The 13,735-nt window shown below is 42.2% G+C and overlaps 1 protein-coding gene across 7 annotated transcripts in view; it reads left to right on the plus strand.

Moving 5' to 3' along the window:
• Nucleotides 1-13,735, plus strand: part of PKHD1 (PKHD1 ciliary IPT domain containing fibrocystin/polyductin) — a 482,558-nt gene that overhangs the window by 186,226 nt on the left and 282,597 nt on the right. For all 7 annotated transcript variants that reach the window (XR_010748128.1, XM_066359212.1, XM_066359215.1 and 4 more), the window contains 3 exons: nt 7,779-7,989; nt 8,392-8,549; nt 10,792-10,983. Coding sequence is in view for 6 of the 7 variants with exons in the window: in XM_066359212.1 (XP_066215309.1) it covers nt 7,779-7,989; nt 8,392-8,549; nt 10,792-10,983 (561 nt within the window). In the remaining variant the exon portion in view is untranslated. The remainder of the gene's footprint in view (nt 1-7,778; nt 7,990-8,391; nt 8,550-10,791; nt 10,984-13,735) is intronic.

A 13,735-nucleotide genomic window follows, 5' to 3' on the forward strand; every position in this document is an offset into this window, starting at 1 on the left:
ATGAAATGAGTGGTGAGGAATGGGACTCAGGTACAAGAGATGGTGGGCAGGGTGCCCAGACCTAACAATGACAAAAAATACTAAAGGGGTGGGGAGAAATGAGTCCCCAAGTGGTTGCATGGAGGGATAAGATTGTCTTTCTACTGCATTCTCTTTTCTTTTTTTTTTCATTTTTCTGAAGCTGGAAACGGGAAGAGACAGTCAGACAGACTCCCGCATGTGCCTGACCGGGATCCACCCGGCACGCCCACCATAGGGCGACGCTCTGCCCACCAGGGGGTGATGCTCTGCCCATCCTGGGCGTCGCCATGTTGCAACCAGAGCCACTCTAGCGCCTGGGGCAGAGGCCACAGAGCCATCCCCAGCGCCCGGGCCATCCTTGCTCCAACGGAGCCTCGGCTGCGGGAGGGGAAGAGAGAGACAGAGAGGAAAGCGCGGTGGAGGGGTGGAGAAGCAAATGGGCGCTTCTCCTGTGTGCCCTGGCCGGGAATCGAACCCGAGTCCTCCGCACGCCAGGCCAACGCTCTACCGCTGAGCCAACCGGCCAGGGCCTGCATTCTCTTTTCAAATTATAGTTACGTGTATATATTTATCTTTTTGTTTTCTTCTTTCTACTGTTCTTAGCTTTTTTCTCATCTTCCCAATCTTCAAATGACCATGTTCCCATGGGCATGGTCTCAGAGACTCCTCATGAATGACTATATACTTTCTCACAAGTAATCCCACCCATTCCCATGGGGTCACCTCTGTGTGCAGATTTCTTTATACATTTAGCCTTGGACCTCTCTTCTGAGCTCTAGACTCATCTTCTCACTTGGATATTACTTTTTATAGCTAATATGTAACCTGTTTAAAATTGTCATCTAAAGCTAACTATGTCTAAAGCTAAATGCCACTAAAATATAAACTACATTGAGGCAGCAATTTTATTTTTACTAATTTGTTCACTACAGTATTCCTGATACATACCTAGATCAGCAAATGGCACATGGCACACAGTAGGTGCTCAATGTATATTTATTGAATGGATTTATTGTTTTCTTCCCCAAGTATTTCTGTTTATCCTCCATCTTACCTCAGCTATGAGCCTGTGAGGCGTCCCCAAGATGTTCTTTCTTATCTTTCGATTTAATCTCCCAGTCCTCGATTATCCAAAAGAAATCTCAATTTTTTACCCTTCTCTACAGATCCACCCTTGTTAAACTTCCCACTGTGTGAGCCTTCTACAGTAGCCTTCTGCTTAATGTTCTTACTTTTACCTACTTTCCTGCAATCTGTTCTTCATACAACATCCAGAGTGGTCTTTAAGAACATAAACTTGATCATGTAACTATTTGGAATACATTTTTTTACGTTCTTTGGGAGAGCCGGTGAGGCCCTCTTGAGTGGGCCCTGCTCACCTTTCCAGGTGCACCTTTGCTGTCTCTTGTCAGCCCCCCTCCCCTCTGCAGGTTTGCCATCAGGTCATGCCACATACACGGCAGTTATCTGAATGTGTCACATTGTCCCACAACATTGTATAATATTTGCTATTGCTTTTGCCTAGAGTGCTCTGCTGACTTTGTCACCTGGTCCACTATGGATTATACTTCAAGTCTCCATTCAGTTATCATCTCTCTCTTTTTTTTTTTTTTTCAGAGACAGAGAGTCAGAGAGAGGGATAGATAGGGACAGATGGACAGGAACGGAGAGAATGAGAAGCATCAATCATCAGTTTTTTGTTGTGGCACCTTAGTTGTTCATTGATTGCTTTCTCATATGTGCCTTGACCATGGGGCTACAGCAGACCAAGTAACCCCTTGCTCAAGTCAGCAACCTTGGGTCCAAGCTGGTGAGCTTTGCTCAAACCAGATGAGCCCATGCTCAGGTTGGCGACCTTGGGGTCTCGAACCTGGGTCCTCGGCATCCCAGTCCGACACTCTATCCACTGCGCTACTGCCTGGTCAGGCTCATCTCTTCTTAATATCATCCTCTTCCCCCATATTTTTTGACATGAGTGAGATGTTCTATGTCTATGTGCCAGCAGAACCTGGGTGTCCTTCTGTCTTAACACTTAGCATGATACATTGTGACATTTGTCTATTTCTTGTACTGGTCATGCACCTGGAGGATAGGGACTCTGTTCCCTTTATGCCTTTCTTCCCAGTTCTTGACAGATATTAATCTACACAGAAGAAAAAATAGCATTCACTGTTTTATTTTGGGTAATGTTGAAGCTGCATATGAAAATTAGAGGGAAATAATTTGCATATATTTGAGAAAAATATCTCTAGTTTTTGTGAACTCCTTGATATTTCTATTCTGATACAAACATTATTTTAATGAAATGATTCTCTTTCCTAAATGATTTGGCAGTTACTCCCTTGGAATGAAGATTGAGGTCCTACAAAATAAACACAAGACAATTAGTTGTTTTAAACTGCGTTAACACAGAAAGACTATTTTCTTTCTCTTCATGCCCATTTGGTGAGATGGTTCTCTGGGACTGTGTAATTATGGCTGAGTGGCATTGAAATGCTTGAACAATAATTTGTAGGAAATACAATTATGAGTAGAAGTCATTAGTGGGAGTAAATGAATAGTTTGTTGGTTAACAGGTCAATGTTGAAAACCCAGAGTGATTAAACATTATACTAAATTACAAGTTAAGAGCATAACCATTTTTCATTTAAGTATATTTATAAATTATTGAGCCTTTTCAAATGTATTTTTATGTTTTTTGATTTGTGGTAGGGAAAGAAAAGCTGCCACCCAACCTGGGTTTCTTAAGAGTTCTGTGAAGTGAGGTGACTCATGGTGAAATGTGTACAATGTCCACTTCATCAGAGAAGCAGTCAGTCCACCTTCTGTGGCATTTAAATAACATTTAGGAAGTAAGGAATATAATTTTTTGACTAGCACAGATGATTGCATACAGTTAATTTCCATATAGATATCCCCAGAGGCCAGGAATTCCACTCTGTGTTCAGTTCTTTAGTTCTTGATTCAGAAGAGTCGGTTTCAGAACTTGGTGCTGACATCTCATTGCTGTGTAATCTTGTCCTTGAAGCATCTTTTTTTTTTTAATTTTTATTTATTTATTTATTCATTTTTAGAGAGGACAGAGAGAGGGAGAGAGAGAGATAGAGAGGGCGAGAGAGGAGAGAGACAGAGAGAGAGAGAGAAGGGGGAGAAGCTGGAAGCATCAACTCCCATATGTGCCTTGACCAGGCAAGCCCAGGGTTTTGAACCAATGACCTCAGCATTTCCAGGTCGACGCTTTATCCACTGCGCCACCACAGGTCAGGCCTCCTTGAAGCATCTTAACTTCCTAATCTGTATGATCTGTTAAAAGAAAAATAAAAAACAGAAACAATTCTTACTTTACAATAAAACTACTTAGCACAAGTTGGTTCATTCTAAGTTCTTAATACATGTTTTGTTTTCTTGTGGTGGTTTTGACAGATTAGATATTATATACTCATTAGAGTATATATCTGATGGAGGTTTGCAAATAAATGTCCAGAAAATAATATTCAAAATAGTTAGTTTAAATCTCTATAAATTGTATATTAATCACAAGCCCAGGACCATGTTAGGAACTGTGATATATATTTTAAAAAATCATAAAGCAGTGGCCCTATATTCAAGGTGCTAACTGTCCATGTGAGGGGTTAAGATACATGAACTGTAATAATTATAGATTAGCTTAGTACTGCCTGACCAGTGATGGCACAGTGGGTAGAGCATTCACCCAGGATGCGGAAGTCCCCATTTCAAAACCCGGAAGTTTTTGGCTGGAGTGTGGGCTTCCTGGCTTGAGTCCAAAGGGTGCTGGATTGAGCAAGGGGTCACTGGTCCAGCTTGAGCCCCCCAGTCAAGGCACATATGAGAAACAGTCAATAAACAACAAAAGTGAAGCAACTATGAGTTGATGCTTTTTATCTCTTTCCTCCCTCCCTCCCTCCCTCTTTCTCTCTCTCAAAAAAAAAAAAAAAGAATAACAATGCTGAAATATATGGTGCTATGGTTACATAACTTTAATCTTCCAGGCCTCTTTATGCTTGCTCAGCCTGTGGATATTTCAGTGGTGGTCCCAAAAATTTTACTGCCTGCCTCCCCCAACTTTCACAGAAACTTCCGTCTTTTTCAATATTTCTGCCTGCTTGTTATAGGTATTCTCCTGATATATATATTTCATGTACGTTCATCAACTAGTCTGTCTGTCACAGTTACCATGTGGCATCTTTTGTGCACTTTTCTTGGCTTTCTTGGTCATTGTCCTCCACTTAGGAAGGGGTTGAGGGCTGTCTCATCCCAGCCCCTGCTGTGCACACCTGCTATGAGAGTACTGAACACATGGGTGCTAAGGGTGTAGGCTTGTGTTGCTGCTCAGGTGGTCTGATCCTTGGGTGTAGGAGTGTGCTGTGTCCCACGATGTAACATGGTGACTTCCTCTCTCTGCCACTCAGGGTCCTATCTAATCACCCGGACACCAAAACTTTGGAGAGGCTGTTTCTCAATTACTTGGTCATGATTTTCCTCATTCAGTATTTATTTATTTATTTATTTATTTATTTATTTATTTATTTATTTATATTTTTTTCTTAACTGAGAAGTGGGGAGGCAGAGAGACAGGCTCCCATATGCGCTCTGACTGGGATCCATCCAGCAAGCCCCCTACCTGGCGAATCTCCACCCATCTGGGGCCATTGCTTCATTGCTCAGCAACCAGGATACACTGTATTTTATCACCTGAGGTGAAGCCATGGAGCCATCCTCAGGACCTGGGGCCAACTTGCTCCAACTGAACCATGGCTGTGGGAGAGGTAGAGAAAGACAAAGATAAAAAAGAGAGGAGGATGGGTGAAGAAGCAGATGATCACTTCTGTGTGCCCTGACCAGAATCGAATCTGGGACATCCACACACCAGGTCAACACTCTACCACTGAGCCAACCAACCAGGGCCAATACATACTTGTTGAACAACTATTATATGATAGATACTGTGATAGGCATTGGTGCTATCATGGTTAGCAAATATAGGTATAACTCTTCCTGTCATGTTTAACAGGGGGGACAAACAGAATAATAAAGGTCAAATTGCAGTGTGTCAAGTGCTGGAAAAGAGAGAGGAACATCGTGATGGAAGGATTTAACATAGTTAGGAAGTCTCAGAGACTTTTCTGAGGAATCAAGTTCAACATCATTCTGAAGAATGAGGCGAGTGAGTTGATGAGAGAATCCCAACAAAGGAGCATTGGGTGTGGTATCCATCTGGAGAGTTCCTTCAGGTTCTTTTTTAGGTTCAGTGGCCCTTGCAGTCAGGAGAGAGAACCCATCCCTGAGCCAGGTCCCGTGCTCCTTCTCTCTCTTTTTTTCTCAACTGCTCCTTGTAAGCATCTTCACCTGTGTTGGAACAACTCTCCCAAATGGCCCATAAACTAGTCAGACATGCTTGATCATGCCTAAATCTCAGATGTACAGAGACCTTTTGTATAAGTGAGACTCCACAGCTCTACAGTGTCTACAGGAGGAGGTGGACATCGGCAGGGGCTGAAGAGCTGCCCAAAATCCAACGCGGCTCAAGCTGCGTTTTGGAGGAATAGGTGACGTCAGGAGAGCTGGGCACACAGGTGGAAGGGACAGAAGGAGCACAGGGATGGAGGTAAGAATGACCCTCTTAAATGAGAAAAGATAAAGAGACTGGGCTTCCTGGAATGGCGAGTGTGTTAAGGAGTTAGAGACCATAAAGTAGGGTCAAATTATGGAGGGTGTTAAAAGTCAGGAAGGGAATTTGGCACTTTGTTACTGAGTACTGTAAACAGATATTTCCTGTTAAGAGACAAAGAAGGGACGTAGTTGAAATACCTTAGCAAAGTCAAAACAAGCAAACAATGCAGAATAGCCAGAAGAGTAAAAGCGAGATGCAGAGAATGTGACTCAGCTGGTTATTATAATTATTTTGACATTCTTGAATCTAAGATGATGATAACTCATCTAAATGTGAATATTTACTACATAACTAGAAATACAAGGCTGACACCCATAAAACATACAGGCTTGATGTGTTAGTCATATTTTTGCAATTAGAGTAAATAAATTATGAGATTATTTTACTACTTTCTAGAGATTCTATCAACATTTGAAAGGACATGAAGATATGTTGATAACTAAAAATGTACTTCAAATTTCTCTGATTGTTTTTCATTCATTCAATTAAGAATGAGTAGTTGAGAAATGTCTTTGTTGTCCCCCCCTTGGTTCTGCCATGAGTGGCTTATAATCAGTAGGTGCGTAGTAGGTGTTTGTTGCATACTGAATGTTGTGAACAATTGATCACAGATTTTAATGGCATTTTGCCTTTGATAAACATTTTCTATGCTCTTTAGAGATTTTTCTGTGCAGGCATTGAAGAAGCAATGACAGAAACGCACATATACATATTTGCATATACATATAAATAAACTATTTCATCTTCTTGTTCCCAAAGGTTAAAACAAACAAAGAATAAAATTTAAATTATTTTCTTATCGGATGATTTATGTCTTAATTTTTACCTGCCCTATAATTAGAAATTTTGAACTCCATAAGTGTTTTTTTAAGATAAAATTATTGCCCAAGCAAACTTTAGAAATTATATCATTAACCCAGAGACCTTTCTAAGCCTAGAACAACATTATTGGTATAAGCGCCCATATACACACCAACAAATAAATAGAGAAGTTTAAAATACTTTGCAAATGATTTATTGTTGGCCACCTCTGTAGTTAGACATTCAAGTATTATTATGTTACTCCAGTGCAACAAGGGAGGACAGCAAGTTGCTGTGGGCTAAAGGTAAATTATGATCTGTTGCAAAGGAGGCAGGCAATGTACTGAGGAGGGAAGAAGGGGCGGGGAGTTAGCCATGTGTCTTCTGAAATATTGCGTCAGATAATGCCTTGAAAAAAATCTTTGCCTTGACCCTCACTGGGAATGGCCAGAGTAAATTGAGAGACTGATGGCCTTCTTGAATCTTTGATCATGAAGAAGTAGCATATTGGTGTGGGGGACCAGCTGGAGGCTGTGGATTTTTGAACATTGACCACAGTGTCTAGAGACATGAGCTACCTTTCAATTTCACACAGCAGTCCTGTGTTGAATACACCCAGTTTTAGCGTTTGAAAGGAGCATTTAATACACCATGATTTGGGACAACCAGTCTGAGGTAATTCTGATTTTATAATCTAACATGATTTGTAAAGTGGACTGAAGTCTTCAGATTAGAAATTCATTATGGACTTCTAATAGCTATTTGTTTTTATTTGGGATAAGAAAGAGGTGGTAAAATTACGTACTCAGAACACAGAGTGATGTAGGGAAGGAAGAAAAAAGACAAAAATTGTGGGTCTACTATGTGACAAGATCCAGCTGCATGTTTCATAAATATTACTTTATTGAATCCTAAAACCCTCTGAGCGTGTCCTTGCTACTTCTGCTAACTGAGGAAACTGAAGCCCACTCTTGAGTTTATTACCCAAAGAAACATGGTTAGAATATGGCAATACTGCGATTCAGTTGGGAGTTTCGTCTGACTTCAGTTCCTTTGCACCGTGCCACTCGCAATCCTGGATTACTTTCATTGCTACGATGTGACAGATTAAAAAAAATACCCCCAAAAGTGAAGGCATTGTTGCTCATCGAGCCTAAAACTTGATTTCCCAGGTTCTTGTCCACAGGATTCTTTGGCTGAGTAATACCACATTTGTATTCACTATTCCAACATCTAAAGGCGAATTTTCCTCTGACCGCTTCAGGTTCCCTACCAGAAGTCATCGTCACCCACCTCCGAGCTGCTGCCTATGCTCAGGACACAGTGCTGGCTCTAGAAGATGCTGTGGACTGGCACTCCGGGGATGAAGTTGTCATTATCAGTGGAATGGGTGTTGAAGGTGCCAAACCCATGGAAGAGATTGTCATTGTGGACACCGTGCACCATACAGACCTCCATCTGCGATCACCCTTGAGGTACTGAGTGACAGTTTGGGTCCATTTAGATGGAAGAGGAGGGGCTCTTAACTAGTGTCTGGACACGCTTTTGTCGTTCAATAATAAATGTTTAATTAAATAATGCTGGACATTTTGGCAAGAAAATTAGAAAGCATGTACTGTTTTGAAGATTTATACTTCTTAAGTAAGTTTCTCCTGAAGACTCTAGAATTTCCAAATTATAATAGGTAGTCAGTACAATAGTAAGTATAGTTCCTGTGTTCTTGATTTTTATATACTTGTGTCTATAGTTCACTCTTCTATATTTGAGTTTCTAAGAAATAGACCCCCCACAATGGAGTGAGTCTAGTGGTTTGCTCTTCCTTCCTAATCAGATTCAGAATATTGTCTACAACTTTTTTTCTTGTCTTTTTTTTTTAGATATTCCCACAACTTCACAGAGGACTGGGTGGCTGGAGAGCACCGTGTGTCAAAGGGCACAGTGGCCCTGCTCAGCAGGAGTATTACCATCCGGGGAAATCTCACCAGTGAGAGGACACAGCTCCTCGCTTCATGCCAGGAGGCGAACGCTTCAGAAGGTAGAAAAGGATTTTGCTGGAAAGTCCAATGAGTGAAAAAGAATGTTCTCCCTGTCAAATGATATGTGGCATTGTTGACTTCTTTCAAAATAGAGTAAACCCTTCACGTTTGCACGTCCATAATATTCTGCAGTGTTCAGAACGCTCTCGACAAATTGCCATTTCATCTCCCACCCTCACAACCTTGTGAAAGAGATGGACAACAGTTTTCCCTTGAGAAATTAGTTATTTCTTTTGGAAATAAAGTTTTGTTAAAGAATCAAAACTGAAGAGTTGAATTAAATTTCAAGGTTAGATGTTATAGTGTTGTCTTCACTCTGACTCCAAGGCCTATCTAAAATTCTCAGGAAAACTGTCATGAATACAGGGAGCACATTCTTACTGATGAGCCTTGTCTTCCCCTTCCCTCCCTTCCGCCTCCATTTCTGGAGTTTGTTTTCTGAGTGAACTCCCACATACTTTAAGTAAGTGATTGAAAAAGTCCAATTTATCTTCTAGAAGAATAACAGGCACTGAATCACACTGATGTGCCTATTAAACATCTATTTCAGGGATGGTTAGTTTAGTAGGTTATGTTTTGGTTTCTCAGACTGTAGATTATGAGGCTTTCACATGTTGTGAAGACATCATTTGTCAACTTTGGTCCAGGATGGTGTGGGTGTCAAGGATGACTTCCAGGCATGAGCTCTGGATGGATGATGAGGCTATTTATTGAGATGGGAAGAGGAACAGATTTGGGGATGGGAGGGTGGAAATCGTGAGTCTAATGTTGTACATGTCAAGTCTGAGATGGCAGGCATCTGAGTTGAGATGTCAGGTAGTGTCCAGAGCCTGGATGAAATGTCGAATGGAGTTAAAGATTTGAGTCACTTCTACATATAGACACATGTGGATATAATTCTGGGATGTATTTGGGAGAGAAGGACTTTGACCCTATCCCCCCTACCACCACCACCTGGTCTTCTAGCTCACAAATGTGTCATTCTGAAAAACATTTGGGTATAGTGGGTTAGAATCCAGTGACCGCCAACTTTAACAATTCTGCTGCATTGAGATCTGAGTTCTTTTCAAACACTTTGGGATTTCTCATACAGGTATTCTCAGGTCAAATTGTGCAAAACATTGCATTTGATCATATGGCAAGTGAAACCATGCTTTATCTTTTGGCCATGATAAATCTTTTAGTTTCTGAAAGTGGGAGAAAAAAATTCCTGATTTCAGCACAACTCTTAAGCAATACTACAAAATTGTCAAAATAAAACAGAATTCATACCTCCACTAAAAAATATGTTATTCCCTTCTTCTTTGTGTGGGGTTGAAGTATGAGAATAAGGTAACTAAATACAATAATATGATCCTGACCACTTAAACATTTTATAGATCACTGACATCAAAATTGTGATAAATCAAACCCTGTAAAGCGCCTCTTCATTCACCCCTTATGTATTCATTCTCTGGGTGCTAGCAAATGGCTGGCCTTTGTCATTTGCTGTAGATTATTTACTGTGGAGTGGTATGTCATTCCATATAGGTGGCACTTCTTTGGTTTGTTAACATGGCTGATAAGGAATCAATTCAGGACATGATTTCTTAGCTCACACCTCCCCGGGCCATGTGTTGGCAGAAGGTGTCCCGGATCCTGAAGTGACAGCACTTTGCAGCAATGGTCTCTGTATGTGCTTTGTTTATGCAGTTTGCTGTCCTCGCTGGGAAGGAGGCATTGATACGGGGCCTGCTCAGATACTTCACCAGAGCCCTGTGCCATTTCTGCAGTGGCATTGCTGTCACCAAACTAGAAAGCAGCAAAGTAAAGGGGAAGACCACTGGACAGTTTTAAGACTAAAAAGAGCCAAGAATGCATTCAGCACTCACATCTCATTCCCTGCAGTTCCCAACCACGAGAAGGTCATTTTATTGCACCCTCCCTCCAGGGGACCTTTTGGATTGAAATAAAGCATCTGTTTAGGTTGCCTTTGTGGGCTATCTTTGTGACAGTAATTAAGGTGATTGATTGGGGTAGGGACTGAAAATACTAGAATGAAGGCAACATCATGTCCTAGTTTTGGGATGTTTTAATTGATAATCCAAAAAAGAAGCAGCAAAGTAAAAGGAAAGTGGTATTATTAAATGAAATAAACCATAGTGCTCTGTCTTTTGCACCATCAGTGCCTTTCACCTGGGATGCGGGCCTAGAAGTGTGTCATCTATGCATCGGGTGCACTGACGTCCTTCTGCGTTTCAGGTCATCTGCAGCACTGTTTGTATTCCAAGAGTGAGAAGGTGCTGGGATCCAGGGACCTGGGGGCCAGGGTCATCGTTCAGTCCGCCCCCGGCGGGCCCAGCCGAGTGCAGTTGAAGGGAGTACAGTTCCGGGACCTGGGGCAAGCCTTCCACAGGCACCTGAGCTCGCTGACCCTGGTGGGAGCTATGAGAGGTAACGGGGTCCAGGCCTATGACTTCTCACTTTTCTCTCTTCTCTCATGTCAAGGCACGACATGCCAAGGGTCGTGATGGGTGATATGTGGGCCGTGGGGTCAGGGTTGGATAATTATGCTCTAGATCAGGGGTCCCCAAACTACGGCCCGCGGGCCATATGCGGCCCCCTGAGGCCATTTATCCGGCCCCGCCGCACTTCCGGAAGGGGCACCACCATCTCATTAGCCAAAAGCAGGCCCATAGTTCCCATTGAAATACTGGTCAGTTTGTTGATTTAAATTTACTTGTTCTTTATTTTAAATATTGTATTTGTTCCCGTTTTGTTTTTTTACTTTAAAATAAGATATGTGCAATGTGCATAGGGATTTGTTCATAGGTTTTTTTTTATAATCCGGCCCTCCAATGGTCTGAGGGACAGTGAACTGGCCCCCTGTGTAAAAAGTTTGGGGACCCCTGCTCTAGATCTATGCTCCTCAAACTTGAGTACACCTAGAAAAATCCTTGAGAAGCTGACTTAAATTTAAAGTTAGGGACCCTACCAAGACAAATTCTGTCTAAGGTTGGCCTAGGGGTGTGAATTTTTAATAAGTGAGCCTTATGATTCTAGAACAAGTGGTCCAAGGAATCAACTTTGAGAAACATCACTTGTAGGTACAACAGATTTGCAGCGAGCCACACCAATCCATGCTGTAATCCTACAACCACAGACAAATGGACATTGAGTAGTAGAAACAGTCAAAGCTGTGGTGGGCCAGCGCAGCCGAGAGCAGTTCTCTGTGATGCTGTCCTAACTCAGAGGAATCTCTGCCTAGAAAAATGGGGAGGAGTGGGCTGAGAACCAGGCCACTTCTCCTGGGAACACAGAGCAGGCAGAGTGTGCAGATCTTGGCCAGAGCTAAAGAGACAGAAAGAGAGCAGGAAACCTCAAATGAAGGTGGGAACCTCCAGGTGAAAAACAAGGTTAGAGTCAGAAAAGAAGACTATGACCGTATGTGCTGATGACGGTACTGAAGCCAGAGTTTCAGGGTCATACTAGAATCGGGGGTAAAAACCCAAGCCCAGAGACCAACATGCTGAGAGTCAGAGAATGGGGCACAGACGTTAAGTACCGAGGGCAGAAGCTTCCTCTCTGAGTTAGCCTCCCACCCCTCAGCACCTCCAATACCCACACGGTTCAGCTTTGCCTTCCTCGGAAAGGGCGGTGCTCTGTGGGTGGTGCCTGACGAAGGACCTTAGGACACCCCTAGTGGTTCGTGGCCTTGAGAAATGCTAATTTCAGCAGACAAGGACAGAGCAATCTTTGAGGTCACTGAAGACAAAATCCTAGCTAGCCAGTGGCAACATTATTTTCCTCTCATTTGAAACCAACTGAATACTGAGAATGCCTATTTATTCTGATGTCTCATTACTTCTCCCACTTTATTTATTTCTGACATCATTTAGGGGTACGGTTCCTAACATGGCTCTCTCCATAGTACATTAGAGTGATCGGTATCTTTGTGCCCTTCTCTCTGGTGTTTTGGTCTCCCAGTGCTTAAAACGATGCAGAGTGTTTGACGTGGGGCTCGCTTCAGCATAAACAAGGATGGCAGTCACATAAGAGGACCCACTGAACATATTCAAACCCTCCCTGGCCTTCTCTAGCCTCTGCTGCAGAGTAGTTGCCACATGTATCTATTTCTATATATTAGATTTATTTGAAAATGGGTTCAGTGATTTAAATAAAGGTTTGAAAAGCACTGAGTTAATACGTTATCCCTTGTAAGTCTCTGTTAAAATGCAAGTGTGTTTTCTCGGAAGGGACAACATATTAACCCAGAAAGAGGTTATAAACTTCTGGCATGCTTGCCAAAGATCTTTTATTGTTTTATACCCCACAGGACCTCATGAGTCAGTGGCCAGTTGCCCCCAACCACTCGAGTTAGGGGATGCTGGAATCTTTGCTTGCTCCCTACTTTGAAAGGTTTCCCGATATCCAGATTCAGTGGTGGGATTCAGTTGCTTTGCACCAGTCAGGCAGAACCGATACCTACCTAATCTCTTGTTGAGTTTGGCGAACTGATTGATAAACCGGCACTTGTAATCAGGGTTCTCTCTAAGGTGGGCGCCTGGGCAGCGCCCAGTGTGGAAATCACACATTTACATTCCTTACTGTTTCTCAACATTCATCTGCGCCACAGCGTAGTCTAAGTTCCCGTCGTCACGTTCACTCTGTCCATGGGTGAGAAAGATTGCAAGTGAGGACGCCAATCAAGATGCAATCATCTTAAATGATAGTGTTACTGCTTTTTGTCAGGGATTAGTTAATATTTTTTCATTAATATTTTAAAACACTTATAATCTAGTTTTGCATACCTCTTTTATTGTTCTTAAGTATTAAACACATGAAATAGTAAACGACCTTCAGTATATCATTTTTTATACTTAAAATGGTCATTAGGACAGAGAACAGGTTTTTAAATTATTTGAATCCCACCACTGCCAAAGTTTAACCCATCATAGCTCTATAATCACATTCGTACTTCTTGGTTGTTCAGCTGCAGTGATCCTATAGTGGTTTGGAGTCAGGAAAAGGCTACAGCAGGCCAGCAGGCTTCCTAAGTGGAGACGAGGGCGTTAGCTTACTGGCCACTGAAGCGAGAGCGCCTAGTACCGGGTAGCTGAGCTCAAAGGAATGTGGAGGCCATCTGCCTGTGGAGACATTATAGTTGAGAATTTTCTGGACAGTCCCAATTTAAAAGTCAAATTAT

Source organism: Saccopteryx leptura, chromosome 1 (assembly GCF_036850995.1).
Source record: "Saccopteryx leptura isolate mSacLep1 chromosome 1, mSacLep1_pri_phased_curated, whole genome shotgun sequence".
Classification (NCBI taxonomy): Eukaryota; Metazoa; Chordata; class Mammalia; order Chiroptera; family Emballonuridae; genus Saccopteryx; species Saccopteryx leptura.